The sequence below is a fragment of the Nothobranchius furzeri genome, chromosome 2, assembly GCF_043380555.1.
Source record: "Nothobranchius furzeri strain GRZ-AD chromosome 2, NfurGRZ-RIMD1, whole genome shotgun sequence".
Lineage (NCBI taxonomy): Eukaryota > Metazoa > Chordata > Actinopteri > Cyprinodontiformes > Nothobranchiidae > Nothobranchius > Nothobranchius furzeri.
This window is the reverse complement of record NC_091742.1, coordinates 12,459,149-12,472,297: the sequence shown is the minus strand read 5'-3', so window position 1 is coordinate 12,472,297 and position 13,149 is coordinate 12,459,149. Positions and strand designations below refer to the sequence as shown.

General features: G+C 43.9%; 3 protein-coding genes across 3 annotated transcripts in view; 2 read left to right on the top strand and 1 right to left on the bottom strand.

The window, feature by feature from the left end:
• The window catches only part of aven (apoptosis, caspase activation inhibitor), a 55,095-nt gene extending 48,292 nt beyond the window's left edge, over positions 1–6,803 (top strand). The window contains exons 3-7 of the mRNA XM_015947683.3: positions 1,586–1,656; positions 3,517–3,612; positions 5,052–5,307; positions 5,405–5,577; positions 6,576–6,803. Coding sequence (XP_015803169.3) covers positions 1,586–1,656; positions 3,517–3,612; positions 5,052–5,307; positions 5,405–5,559 — 578 coding nt within the window. The 3' untranslated portion in view covers positions 5,560–5,577; positions 6,576–6,803. The remainder of the gene's footprint in view (positions 1–1,585; positions 1,657–3,516; positions 3,613–5,051; positions 5,308–5,404; positions 5,578–6,575) is intronic.
• Positions 6,731–7,839, bottom strand: LOC107377474 (ryanodine receptor 3). Its single transcript, XM_070544090.1, has 2 exons — positions 7,479–7,839; positions 6,731–7,177 (listed from the first exon to the last, which is right to left on the bottom strand). Exons 1-2 carry the CDS (start codon positions 7,653–7,655, stop codon positions 6,959–6,961), a joined length of 396 nt encoding a protein of 131 aa, XP_070400191.1. The 5' UTR covers positions 7,656–7,839; the 3' UTR covers positions 6,731–6,958.
• A 2,654-nt stretch (positions 7,840–10,493) lies between these two features.
• The window catches only part of ryr3 (ryanodine receptor 3), a 105,366-nt gene continuing 102,710 nt past the window's right edge, over positions 10,494–13,149 (top strand). Inside the window, exon 1 of the mRNA XM_070544054.1 lies at positions 10,494–10,648. Within this exon, the coding sequence (XP_070400155.1) occupies positions 10,601–10,648 (48 nt within the window). The 5' untranslated portion in view covers positions 10,494–10,600. The remainder of the gene's footprint in view (positions 10,649–13,149) is intronic.

Sequence of the window (13,149 nt, the reverse complement as noted above, 5' to 3'; positions counted from 1 at the left end):
TAGTGTACAGCGCCTTGTTTGGTTGTAATGCCTTGTGAATGCGCTTTATAAATAAAATTGGATTGGATTGGATTGGATCCATGGAGCCTTGCCACAGAGGAGCTTTTTAACCACCTCAGTGACCTCAGCACCAGAGATTTGAGAGGCCAACTCAAAGTCCCCAGACTCTCCTTCCCTGCTGAAAGACATGTCGGTGGGGTTGAGGAGGTCTTTGAAGTATTCTGCCCACCGATCCACAACGTCCTGAGTAGAGGTCAGCAGCACACCGTCCCCACTATAGATAGTGTTGGTAGCGCACTGCTTTCCCCCTGAGGCGCCGGATGGTGGACCAGAATCTCCTCAAAGCCGTATGGAAGTCTTGCTCCATGGTATCTCTGAACTCCTCCCATCCCCGGGTTTTTGGCGGAGATGTTAGTGAAGGCGGGGAAGAGGGTGAACTAGAGGAAAAACAGGCAGATTCCTTCTCTACTTACAAACACCTGGGGATGCAACAAGTGGGCATGGTGCATCGACTACCAGATCTGACGGCGTCAATTTTTTAGAATCGAGCTGTCGACGTCATGGACACTTCGCTACAGCTCTAGCTCCAATTTCTCGGTTTGCCAGGCAACGCCTCCTTGTGGTGCATGTTTTAAACAGGAAATGGAAGAGAAGTTAGACTCTGGAAGGGGGTGACTTGCTCTTTAAGTATATTTATGGCAGAAAATAATTTGCCTAAGTAAAATATTGAGCTGAGCTTAAGAGTTTTGTTAAGGATAACAGAGGCCCCTGTTCTAGAACAGCTTTGTGTTGAATTCCTGAGGTCATGTGGAGAAACAAACCCAACATTTCCTTTTTTCTACCACACGGCTGCCAGAATATTTTACTCAACAGACTATTTTCAGTCTGGTTTTTGTGTTTATCACATCTCACACTCGACTTCTCTTCACAGGATAAAGTCCAACAGCTACTTAACCTCCACGTGTGGACTCAGACCGGTCTGAACTGGTTTTATGTTGCCAGCTCCCACTTTAGTTGTTTTAGGATTTTTGTGTCCGACTTTTTTTCTGTTTTTTTATTTTAAAAAATTTCCCTTCAAAGTTAAGGACTCTTCCTGTTACCTTTAGTTACATTTATGAATTTGAAGCTTCCACCTTAAACCAAACACCCTTCTATTGCATAATCTAATAATTCAAACAAACATCCTCTTATTCCACCCAGAGCGACATCCTGCAGTGCTGCAGAGATGACCGCATCTATAAAGCGAGGAGAGTGGTACTTCACATCTGACACCATGTTCTTGTTGAGCAGGTTGTTGGGTTTTAGCTGCGAAAGCGCCATGCTTCACTCCAACAGCACATTTTCTCATTTGTGTCTGGAAGCATTTCTGTCTGATGAAGATGAAGCACACTGGTGTTCTTTAATAGACCATCTGCAGGATTCGGTCTCAGGAGCCGTTGGTGCTGGTGGAGCTCTCAGGCTGCTCAAGGGTTCACATGAAGCTAATGAGTTGTCGTGTTTGAAGTTTAAAGTGATGGATGAACCGATGGTGAGGTTTGAACAGAAACATTGCTATAATTTGATTTTGTGTTTGTTTGGCTTCCAGGAGATTCGTTCACTCAGTTCCGGTTTTCAGAAGAGAAGAACTGGGAGATGGACTCGTCCACAGCCAGTCAGGTAAACTGGTTCAACCCCGTGTCCACCACTGGGCTTTTAAACCCGTTATTGATCCCACAGGCAGAGATTTAAATTAGTAGAAGACTTCTCTGTAGGGGCCCTCTGCCCCTGGGACGGTGGTCGACTGTTGCTTCCTGAGCGCTCTATAGGTAGTGTTTAAGTGGAGGTGGGGGTCTATGCTCCAACTCCTCTGAGCGCCCTGACTTAGTGTGGAAGACCTGATGCTGCCGGGGCAGACGGCTCCTCTGATGGCGTTTCCTAGCCTTGCCTTACTTGACTCATCTGGACTCAGCCGAATATACATTTTTACTGAAAAGCGCTTTATAAATAAAATCTGATTGATGATTGATTGATTGATTCATTCATTCATTCATTGATTCATTCGTTCATTCATTCATTCATTTCATAGCAAGATGTCAGCAAATCTGACTTCCACATGCTCTCACATTGTGTTTAGCTCACCAGGAAATGACTCTGAGTAGTTTGGTGCAAATTCACTTTATTACCAGAGCTGAACTCCTGCTTCACCAGTTCAGCCCTGAGACTGGGAGATCAGGGTTCGATTCCTGGTTGGGTCATACCAAAGACTTTGAAAAAATGGGACCCAGTGCCTCCCTGCTTGACACTCAGCATTAAGGGGGTTTGATTGGGGGGGTTAAACCACCAAATGGTTCCCGAGCACGGCTGTAAATGCGGAGAACAAATTTCGCACACACATCAGTGTGTGTGACAACTAATGGGACTTTAACTTTTTAAACCTTTTGAAATCTAATGAAATGTGATGTGATCTTCAGTTAGGTAAGACGATGAATATGAATCCGTTCAATTATAAACTCACGATCAGTTTTCATCATTTTGTCTTTCAAACTTTTTAAATTTCTGCTCGAGTTTATAATGCGATGGGATTTAGTTACTGACAAACCAAATTTACTTAATATTATTACCTTGTTATAATGAGGAAGTGTAATAAACCACCATGAGAATATTTTCCAGGGTGCCAAAAGCACCTTTAGCTGTGTTGCTCCTTCCATGAATGCACCTTATGGGCCATTCCCATCTGTACCGGGTCGGCCCGGGCCGGGTAGCGTAGGTTGTTTACATATCTGGGTGGCCTGGTGTTTTTCCGGGCCAACCAAGGCTCATTCTCAGCCCTCTTCTCGAGGGGGTCTACTTCAGGCCGACCAGGGCCAACACACCCACTGCTGACAGCAAATTCACACCTTCCATTAGAGCAAGCCTCTGATTGGTGGGTAGAATCAGCCCACAGCTCCCGCCAGGGGTATCCTGCTGTTGTGTCCTTGGGCAAGACACTTCACCCAACTTGCCTGTGTTAGTGGTGGTCAGAGGGGCCGACGGCGCCAAATGGCAGCCTCGCCTCTGTCAGACCTCCCCAGGGCGGCTGTGGCTACAAGCAGCTTACCATCACTAGCAGTGTGTGAATGTGAGAGTGTGTGAAAGCGTCTTTGGGTTTCTAGAAAAGTGCTTTATAAGTTCAATGCATTTTTATTATTATTAAGACAAGGATGTGTGGAATCAACCGGGCCAGGCTGGGGCCGATTGGGGCTACCCGGCCCGGTACAGATGGGAATGGCCCATTAGTTCCAATTTATTACCAAGAGGCATCAATAAAACCAATAAATAACCAATTAAACACATTTTAAACAATGTTTTCCTTTATGTTGTCCTTTTAACTCTTGCTTGCTGACTTTTAAAGAGCACAGAGCCGAATTCCTGCTTCTCTGGGGTCTTTGTGGAGTTATTTAGAAAAAAGTTTTCCTGTTTTAACATTTGTGGATATTTGAAGCCTCTTTTGGGTTTTAGTAATGCGGTTTAACAACTTTTATCTTGTTTCCTCTTCAGATGTCCGTGGTAATCCTGGATCTCCCAGCTCTGGCCGAGAGTTTAAAACAAGTTCCTTTACATCACAGACTTGACCTGGAGGCTGAGCTGGTTCAGGTAGGAATCATGAGGGTGGGTTGTGGTGGAGAACAACTCATTCTCTAGCAAATGCACTCTGTAAGGTTTAGTAAAGAACTAAAATGTGCATCACAATTAGTTTTCACTTTTTTTACCATTAATTTTTTTAGAAGATTTACATGTTTTTTTTTCGCAAAATAAATAATATTGAGTAGGGTTGGGCATCGTTTGGGTTTGAACGATTCCGGTTCTTTGTTTCGATTCCAGTTCCTATCGATTCCTGATTCCAATTCTTTGAAGACATGACATGTTTTGCATGAGCCAGCTCACCACAGGTCCTACTTGATGAAATAATCTTAACTTCAACATGAATTTTAATTCTGTGAACAACATCATCACCTTCATTTAGACAAAAACATGTTTTGGAGAAAAAAAAGAAAAAGACTTGCAGCACAACCAGTGTGTTTGTTTCTGACCACAACCAAAGTGTGGAAGCAGCCTCTGGGATGAGAGGCTAAATGTCTCCAACATATCCAGAAACGTCCAGCTGTTTTCAGCTAAAACTCTCAGGATGATCATGTCCAGGACGACTGAGAACTACACCTCCATGCTGCAGCAGCATTCAGTCAGAACAGAAACTTAAACGTAGCTGCTGTCAGTAACAATCTAACAGATTTTAAACATTAAAACTCAACAAAAATAGTTCAGAAAGGAAATTAAAATGCTCACAGCTTTGTGTGTGATTTATAATAATAATAATAATAATTATTATTATTATTATTATTTATTGTGGCAGAAGCTGGTGTGGTCCACCACAGAGAAGCTGCTCTAGCATGATGACTTTAATTATTCTACAGGTTATTGTTCAGCCTTCTGACGCTCACACTCTCACTCACTCACTCACTCACTCACTCACACACACACACACACACACACACACGTTGGTGAGCGGCTGCGTCTGACTGCTGACGCTCCGTGTGTGTTTTTTTTTTCTGCAGTGAGACAAACTCGCCTCACACCGTCCAGAGTTTGTTCTTTAAGCTTCTATTAAATCCACCATGTTGACGTATTTTAACAAGTTTCCTCTACGCTGCAGGAGTTAAAGTTTACATTACGGAGTAAAAGTTCAGCAGACGTGTTCGTTTATATTTGGCCGCTGCATGCCGGGTGGGGGGCACACAGACAGGTGTGATCAGCTCTGAAAAGCATTGATCACAATTTGCAGATCACATTTATTTTTCACGGAGATCGGCTGCGGATTCCTCTTCTGGTCGGCATTCTAGGAATCAAAACTAGGAATCGGGAAAAAAAAACTTTGAACTATTCTGGGAAAAACAAACAGTTTGAACCGGTTCCAATCGATGCTCAACCCCAATATTGAGATTTCCAGCTTTGAAAATACTTGGATATAATTAACATCTCTAATAAGCTTCACTTTTAAGATTTTCAACACTAATGAGTCTTTTCTTTCCTGTTAGGCGTCAGTGCCAGCAGACTTACCTGCTTTCAGCCTCGCACCTCAACAGGAAGTACTAAAATCGTCATCATTTACTCCTCCATCCAACGCCTTCAGAGGCCTCAGTACCACGGAGAAGCCCTCAGAGAAGCTTTCGCTGGTTTCCTCTGTGGCAGATGATGATGATGATGAAGAGCTTGACCAGCTGCTCTGTTTACAGAAACCCGTCCCTGATGTTGGAGGACATCAGTGTGTCTGTGGTCCAGGACAGGAGGAAGGTGAGCAGACTTTGTATAAACCTTCATGGTTCCGCTTCTACCAAACTAAAATAATAAAGTGAATGATGTAACAAGATGATTTTATTTTGATCTAAAGGGTTTGAGGATGTGAGGGAGATGCAAACACCCGTTATTCATGTGAACACAGAGGATGTAAAAGACAAAGTTGTCACACCTACAAAGCCTGCAGCTGCTAAAGAAGAGATGACAGAGGAGGCTCTGGAGGACTGGCTGGACAGCATGATCTCCTGACCACCAGGAAGCTGGGAGGTAAACAGACATCTGGATGCAGACGGTCAAGGTTACAGATGTTTGTGAAGGACTGGTGTTGAGACGTGGACCCATATTTCACTTCATTTGCTCCAGTCAACAGAAATGAAGTTGTCCAAAGCGACAACATGGTGGCAGTCAGCCATTCTACCATGAAACCTGTGGTTAGGGGTGGTTAGACTGCACACGTCTAGAGTGTCCAGTCGTCAGTGCTGCAATCGTGTTTTGAGTCTGTTAACGCCGTTAAGAGCTTTCATGAGAACGTGCTTTTATGAGGAGGGGACTAAGTCCTTGTTGGTTCAGAGAAAATGGCCTCTGCATCTCCATTTCTGTGAAGATGTTCATCATCAGAGTCTTTGTTGTCCGTTTCCCCTGAGAGAAGGGTTAGGGTTAGCACCTAACCCTAACCCAGGGTTAGTTTGCTAATACTTCAGCAACGTTTGCACGATTTTTAAGCTCCTGGCTGCAAAAATAAAGAAGTCCAGTTGCCTTTTTTCCCCCTAAACCTACAAGGATGCATCATCTCCTGGATCAATGAGAGCCAAAACCAGCAGTTACACAGACCTTTACTCCGATTTTAGCACCAAGAGAGCTACTTTGTATAATCGGAGAAAGTATAATAAAGTATGAATGATTATTTCCTCCATCAGTCAAGGAGAATCTTCATCATCTCAAGAGATTTCCAAAGAGAGTTTACAAAGTAGACGTCCCGGTTGTGCCACCGGGCTGAGACTACTGGTGGTGACACAAGCGTGACCAGAGTTCCCAGAAGGTACCAGAACCTTCTCAGTTTTCAGTTCAGTGTGATTCCAGCTGAGGGATTGTGTTTCGTGTCCCCAGCATCCGTTTAACCCGTTAAACGATTCAGACTAAAGAAGCTGGATGTTGTTACTTTTAACAAATCTGCTTACTTTGTGTGCCCGCCTCTGTTTCTGTTACTTTTTAAACCTTTTCTCTCAACATGTTTGGATTTGTGTCTGTTTTTTTTTCCTAACCAGAATTGTGATAAAGGACCCGCACATCAAACAAAAACAACTCGACTCTCAGGTGCACGACAGTAACCATCAGAATTGTCAAAGCAAACCCACACATTGTTTCTTTCTCCTGCTGCGAAACCAACTTATGCAACATTCTGAGTGGGTTGAAGCGCTGCCTGAGTAAAACCGACTGAAACGGGAGCGTTTCCTCTTGTTTTCCTGAGATTAAAAGCTAATAAAAACCACCAAGACATGTCCTGTCGCATACCTGTTCAGTCTCATCTTTGTTGATCAGGTACATCAGGAAGAGTGACAGAACAGACACGAGTCTTACCTCCATGTCCTCCTTCACCTGCTCCTGCTGGTCTCTCAGCTCACCAAAAGCATCGATGATCAAACCTGCATCAGAAAAACAAATGAACCTGATTAACCTGAAAGGACCAATGAGAAGTCCTGATGGACGTACCCTGAATGATGGCCAGCAGGATGACGATGACGAAGAAGAAGAAGGTGATGTCAAACAGGAAGCGGTAGAGTTCATATGGATCTCCGGCCGGGTCCTCCAGCTCGTCTCCGATGCCTCCTCCCGCTCTCACGCCCACGTACATGTGGAACAAGTAGCACTGCGGGGAAAGAAAGCGCCAGTCGTACTTTATTATCTGCTAACAGAAACTCCGATGTTATTTTCATCCTGCTGCTGAAATAAAACATCTGTCAGCGACTCGGAGTTTTACTTTTATGTGAAGAAGTGATGATGATCAGATTTTTTATCTCAGGATGATGAAACAGGAAGTAAATGTTAGCGGTGGTCGCATCCCATCAAGGCCGTTACGTCCATCCTGATGAAAAGCTGCAGGAATCCTTTTCATCTCTAAATATTTTCACCAACTGAGGTCGTTTTTGTTAAAAGGTGATCAGACGTACCGTCATCATATCGTCACACTTCATGTCGGGCTCGTCTTCATCCTCGCTCTTGTTGTAGAACTTCCTGAAGAAGTTGAAGGCCACCACAGTGTAGAGGTAGACGACCACGGCCAGCAGACCCACGGTCAGCACCAGCTGAAGGACACCGTTCAGACATTTCGTTAGTGAATTCAGCATAAAAGCAACGTCACAGCAGCTTCTCTTGTCTGGATGAGGAATCTGAAGCCGAGTCTTGGTTTGATGGATCAGTGTTTTTACTCAAAGATCAAAAAGCGGAGCTTTTTATTCACGTTCAGGCTTTAAGGATCTGCAGCCGTGCAGAACATAACATTAAAGGTTTAGCTTTTAGCTTCTTTACTCCTGAACTGGTGGTTTAGGTATCAGTACCTACGTTAGCTCGACTGGTGGAGCAGCATTTTAACCTGGAGACATCTGATTATTTATTCCTGTGTAGCGCTAGAACTACAGACTGCTGCTGTATTCAGTCACCTCCATATAAACCAGAGGACTCATTAGATTTTATTAATTAATAATAACTATTGGTAATATCCAGTAGCTGCAAGAAGTTACCTGTAATTGCGAGTAATTAGATTTAGTTTCTGGTCTGCAGGTTTAATTCTGCAAAACACAATTTAATGTGCGGGTGTCTTACATTTAGTTTGAAAATAAAGATAATTTCTACTTTTTATCACACCTCAATCCATCTAAATATACCGGATTATTATGTGACTCTTGGTCTAATCTACATGTGGGTTTAATGACACATTTTTTCCCTGAAGGTAATTAAAATAAAACATTATTGTGAGTCGTGACAGATGGCTGCTCATACTGATCCAGGATCTGTTGGAGGCTCCCTGTTAAGGGGAGTTTTCCTCTCCACTGTCGCCACATGCTTGCTTATTGCTGTAAAGTCTCTGACACAACAAGTCTGTGACTCGATGCAATCTGCTGGGTTTCCTTATAACTTTTTACTAATGGGCATGAACTAAACTCAACTGGAATGTTTACTTTGTGCCATGAGATGACTCTTTGTTGTAATTTGTTGCTATATAAATAAACCGAGTTGTGCATTTAGACTGAGACTCCTTAAATATGATGTAAAAAATCAACAAACTTACATAGTCTTGATTTTTCAAAGTTATTTCTCCACTTAAAATAATTTTTTAATATTTTGTGACCTGGATTTCTGACGAGCTTTACAGTTCAGTTTCCATTTTTTCAAATCCACGTTTTTCCTCGTTTGTTTGATTTTGTAGACGTCAACCAGGTTAAAGTAATAAAACCACGATCAGATTTTGGATTTATCGGAAGTTTAAAGTCGTTTACTTATTCTGGACTCTGGCTCCCTCTGCTGGTAGAAGGACTAACCTGCTGACAGACGACAGGATGGTGCGAAGGGTCTTGAAGCCTTTTGGGATGTCCAGAAGATGGGCTTCCATGGTGTACCACCAGATCAGATACAGGGAGCACTGTTACTGGGGTCAAAGGTTATGTGGTGACCTAAACCTGTTCTTTATTTTCACTTTTAAATGTCGATATTTATTTTTTGTTTGCTTCTGGCTTTAGGAGTAATAGTTTTAGTTCTGCTTCAGAAGAGACAAATTAGTTGATTAATGCAAACATAAATTCACCCAATTAGGGTTACAATAACTTTGTGATTAACTGGCTCCATGACTAATTTTATTTTGAAAAGATAGTTAGGGTCCATGACTGACAGGGTGCCCAACATTATTATTATTATTTTTTAACTTTGATTAAAAATAATCTCCGTCAGTCGTTTATCTGGAGTTGGGTCGTGGGGGCAGCAGCCTAAGCTGGGACGCCCAGACTTCCCTCACCCCAGCCACTTGAGCCAGCTCCTCCAGGGAAATCCCAAGGCATTCCCCGGCCAGCCGAGAGACCTAGTCCCTCCAGTGTGTCCTGGGTCTCCCTTTAGGTCTCCTCCCGGTTGGACGTGCCCAGAAAAACTCACCAAAGAGCTGACCAGGAGGCATCCTGACCAGATGCCCGAGCCACCTCATCTGGCTCCTCTCGATGTGGAGGAGCAGCAGATCTACTGTGAACCCCTCCCGGATGGCTGAGCTTCTCACCCTGTCCAACGCATCACTGCAGTCGCAGCACCAATCTGCCCATCCATTTCATGGTCCAGCTTTCTTAAATATAATCTGAAAAATAAAAGTCAATATATTTTTACATGGGGTCCAAAATCCCTGGCAGCACCCGCTGCTCGGTGCCACTCTTGGTTGACAGGAGTGAGTTTTAATATTTGAACAAAAGTGTTGTTTGTTGGCAGACTTCTTAATAGGTGATTTTGCTTTCTAACTAGCGTGCAACCCAATGGTCAACTTTTGCAGTGACATCACAAACTACTACCACAATATGGCCCTTGAGGATGACTAATAAATTCACCAATGGCTTGCGAAAGCGATATACCATATTATGTGTGCAAAGTTGCCTTAGTTCTTCATGTGGCCACTAGGTGTCATACACGTATAAATTGAAAACAAAACGCAGAATCACCTGGTTGATCATTTATTTGTACATAATTTTGTATGAAAACTAATAATTCAGGAGCTTGTTGGACGTGGTTCTAAATCTACTGATGGGTTACATTAATGCAATCAGAATAGTGGAGTTTTATATGGCAGTAAAATGGCTGACTTTCATTAGGTTTTTTATAAATTGGGATTTCATTAAAATCTCAAGCGGCATAAATTAAATTCTGAGGAAAATGAAATCTTAAGCCCTGAACTAAAAGAAATCCATGCTTCTCAAAACTAAAGAATTCTGTTTGCAGACTTGCAAACGCACCCCTACTTTTGCGTTCCTTTCCACCAGCGTGCGTCATTTTGTGTCAGTCTGCGAACATTTTGAAAAAGAAGCGCTATTTTCTCATCGCCGGCAGCTCGGCCCGCTCCCTCATCCGCACTGCTGGGTGCAGCGAGGAGGAGGAGGAGGGGGTGGATGAGTGAGGGGGTAGAGAGGAGGAAGGGGCTCGCTCGGGCTGCCCTATATGGCTGTGGATGAGCTCTATGCTAATATCGGCTCCAGAGGCTGAAGCATCGCGTTTCTGCCGGCAGTCAGCGGTGGCTTCCAGAGTCTGAGGAGGCTCCTTCACAGCCATGGCTGAGGGCGGAGAAGGGGAGGATGAGATCCAGTTCCTGAGAACAGTAAGTAAGACCCCAAAACCATCCCCGCGAAAGTTACAGCTCTTTTATTTTAAATTTCTTTTGATGCTTAGTGAGAGGAATATGCCGCAGGTCGCGCTGCGCACCTGTCGGCAGGACTCGTGATGATGATGATGATGATGATGATGATGAGGGGTACTTGGTCTTCATGAGATCCGCAGGTGCATGTAGAAGCAAAACACTCCAGATCACTCATTTATCAGAGTTAAAACCATCAATCGCTGCTGGTTTATACCGTTTAGAGTTTTTATGGAGTGGACTAGTTCCCCTCAAGTAGAAGAGTTTCAAACCCAAGTTGTCCTTCCAGGCAAACCCCGCTCGCGGTGCTTATTTTAGTGGTTTGACGCAGATCGATTACCGCTTTGGTCTCTGCTCGGTGTTGTAAATGATATGACAGCTTGTATGTTGGTGTGGTGGGAACACAAACCCACCGAGCTGGCCTGACCAGGCACTTTTCTAATTCTCCTCAAGCTTTGTGATCCTCCTGTTCCACAAACAGTCAACCAATCAGGTTTAAGAGTGCATCCACCTGTTAGTGTTCTTGGTGTAAATTGTGCAAATGTCGTTTTTCTTATTTTGTCTCTGTTGTCAGCTGTGCAGCAGGATTCTCTGGAGGTTCTGACACCTAATGGTTTGCAGGTTCCTTCCCATACCAACTATTCTGTTCTAGGATGTTAACCCTCCCACTGTCTTTATGGGTATGACCCCTCTAGGAAAGTTGATCATTGAGCAGGGTTGATGGTTTATCCCTTGGGTCCACGTGGCAGGGGTGAGGTGGTGCTCACTCCTCACCCCTGCCATGTGGACCTCAACCCTACTGAATGGTCAACTTTCCTAGCGGGGTCATACCCATTAGGACAGTGGGAGGGTTATTGAAATAACTGGATTTTTTTTTGTGAACTCCTGCTAATGAGAAATGGTTCAGCAACTCCAGCCTTGCAAACAATTTGGTCAGACCATCATAGATCTACGTCAAATATAAACTTCTTGTTGCATTGTGACGCTTGTTTGCGTTTTTCCATTGAATCTTGGGAACTTTCAATCCCCCAATATGGAAAAAAGTTCGAAACCCAAATCTACACTGCTTATCAGCTTGCTGGCTGTGGTAACAGGGAGTTGCATTTAAGGCCCTTTGACCAATCTGTTCCAGCTGTGACCAAGAAGTATTGAAAACTGTGTTAATCATTAATATCTTTGATGTATTGATTAAACTGGAGTTTAAAAACTTTTAACTAATTGGGACCTGGGAATGACTGGGAGGATCTGTGTGATGGAAGCAGAAACAAATGAATTGGTTTGACTTTCACAAGTGGGATTCTTGTTCTTCAGGGTGACCACAAGCAGTTACCAAAATGGATCCAAAAGATCAGAACCGGTGTTAGGGGTGACCAAGGATTTCCTGCTAGCTCCAGTAGTGGAGTAGCTGTAGTTTAGCTCAGTGGTGGAGCGGGTTGTCCAGTAATCAGAAGGCTGCAGGCCTGATCCCAGCAGAGAATACTGTTATGTCCTTGGGTAAGACGCTTAACTCGTGTTGTCTGCTGTTGGTGGTCGAAGGGACTGAAGGCACCAGTGCTTGAAAGCCTTACCTCTGTCCCAGTGTTCCCCAGGACAGCTGTGGCTACATTGTAGCTCATCATCTGTAGTGTAAAGTGCTTTGGAGTCCTCCGACACTGAAAGGCGCTTCACAAGTGTGGGTCTTTTCTCATTTATCAAATAACTAAGGCTGATGATTTGTGGGAAAGTCCAATTAGAAGTCATGATGTCCATAAAAATTCCTGATGGTCTCTAGCATCAGTTAGCCAGGCATTCTAGGTGTTTACTCATTTTCTGTCCAGTTCAGTTGATCATCACAGTATATTGTGCAGTTTCTGCTTAAAAATGAATGTGTGTTTAAATCGAGTTCAAAATAAGTCGTGTTGGACTGAACTCTCCACAGCTGTGACTCGGTATCGGACTGTTGTGTCTTTAAAGGTCGTGTTCACTGTATAATACTTGTTCTTTTTGAAATGTGTTTGTGAAAAAGTAGGGCTAGTATGCACAGCCCCCGTCCATGGTTTGTGACCAGGATAGACTGTTGACCTTGTAGCCAGGAGAGAGCTAGTAGAAGCTAACAGTTAGCATTAGCAATGCCACAACATGGCGGAACAGGCTTGTGTAATTTGTGGAAATTAAACATCAACGTTACATGTTTTACCCAAGAATGGAGAGCAAACCGAGGCAGTGAAAGAGTTTAGTAGCTGTTAGCCAACCAGAGGCGAGAGCACATCAACACACTCCTCCAAAACGTTCAACCCCCTGAAACAGGAGTGCTTTTTTTGCATAGACGGTGGCACAGGAGTTAAGTGCTCGCCCCGTAATCGGAAGGTTGCTGGTTCGAGTCCTGCTCAGTCTGTCGCTGTCGTTGTGTCCTTGGGCAAGACACTTAACCCACGTTGCCTGCTGGTGGTGGTCGGAGGGACCGGTGGCGCCAGTGCTCGGCAGCC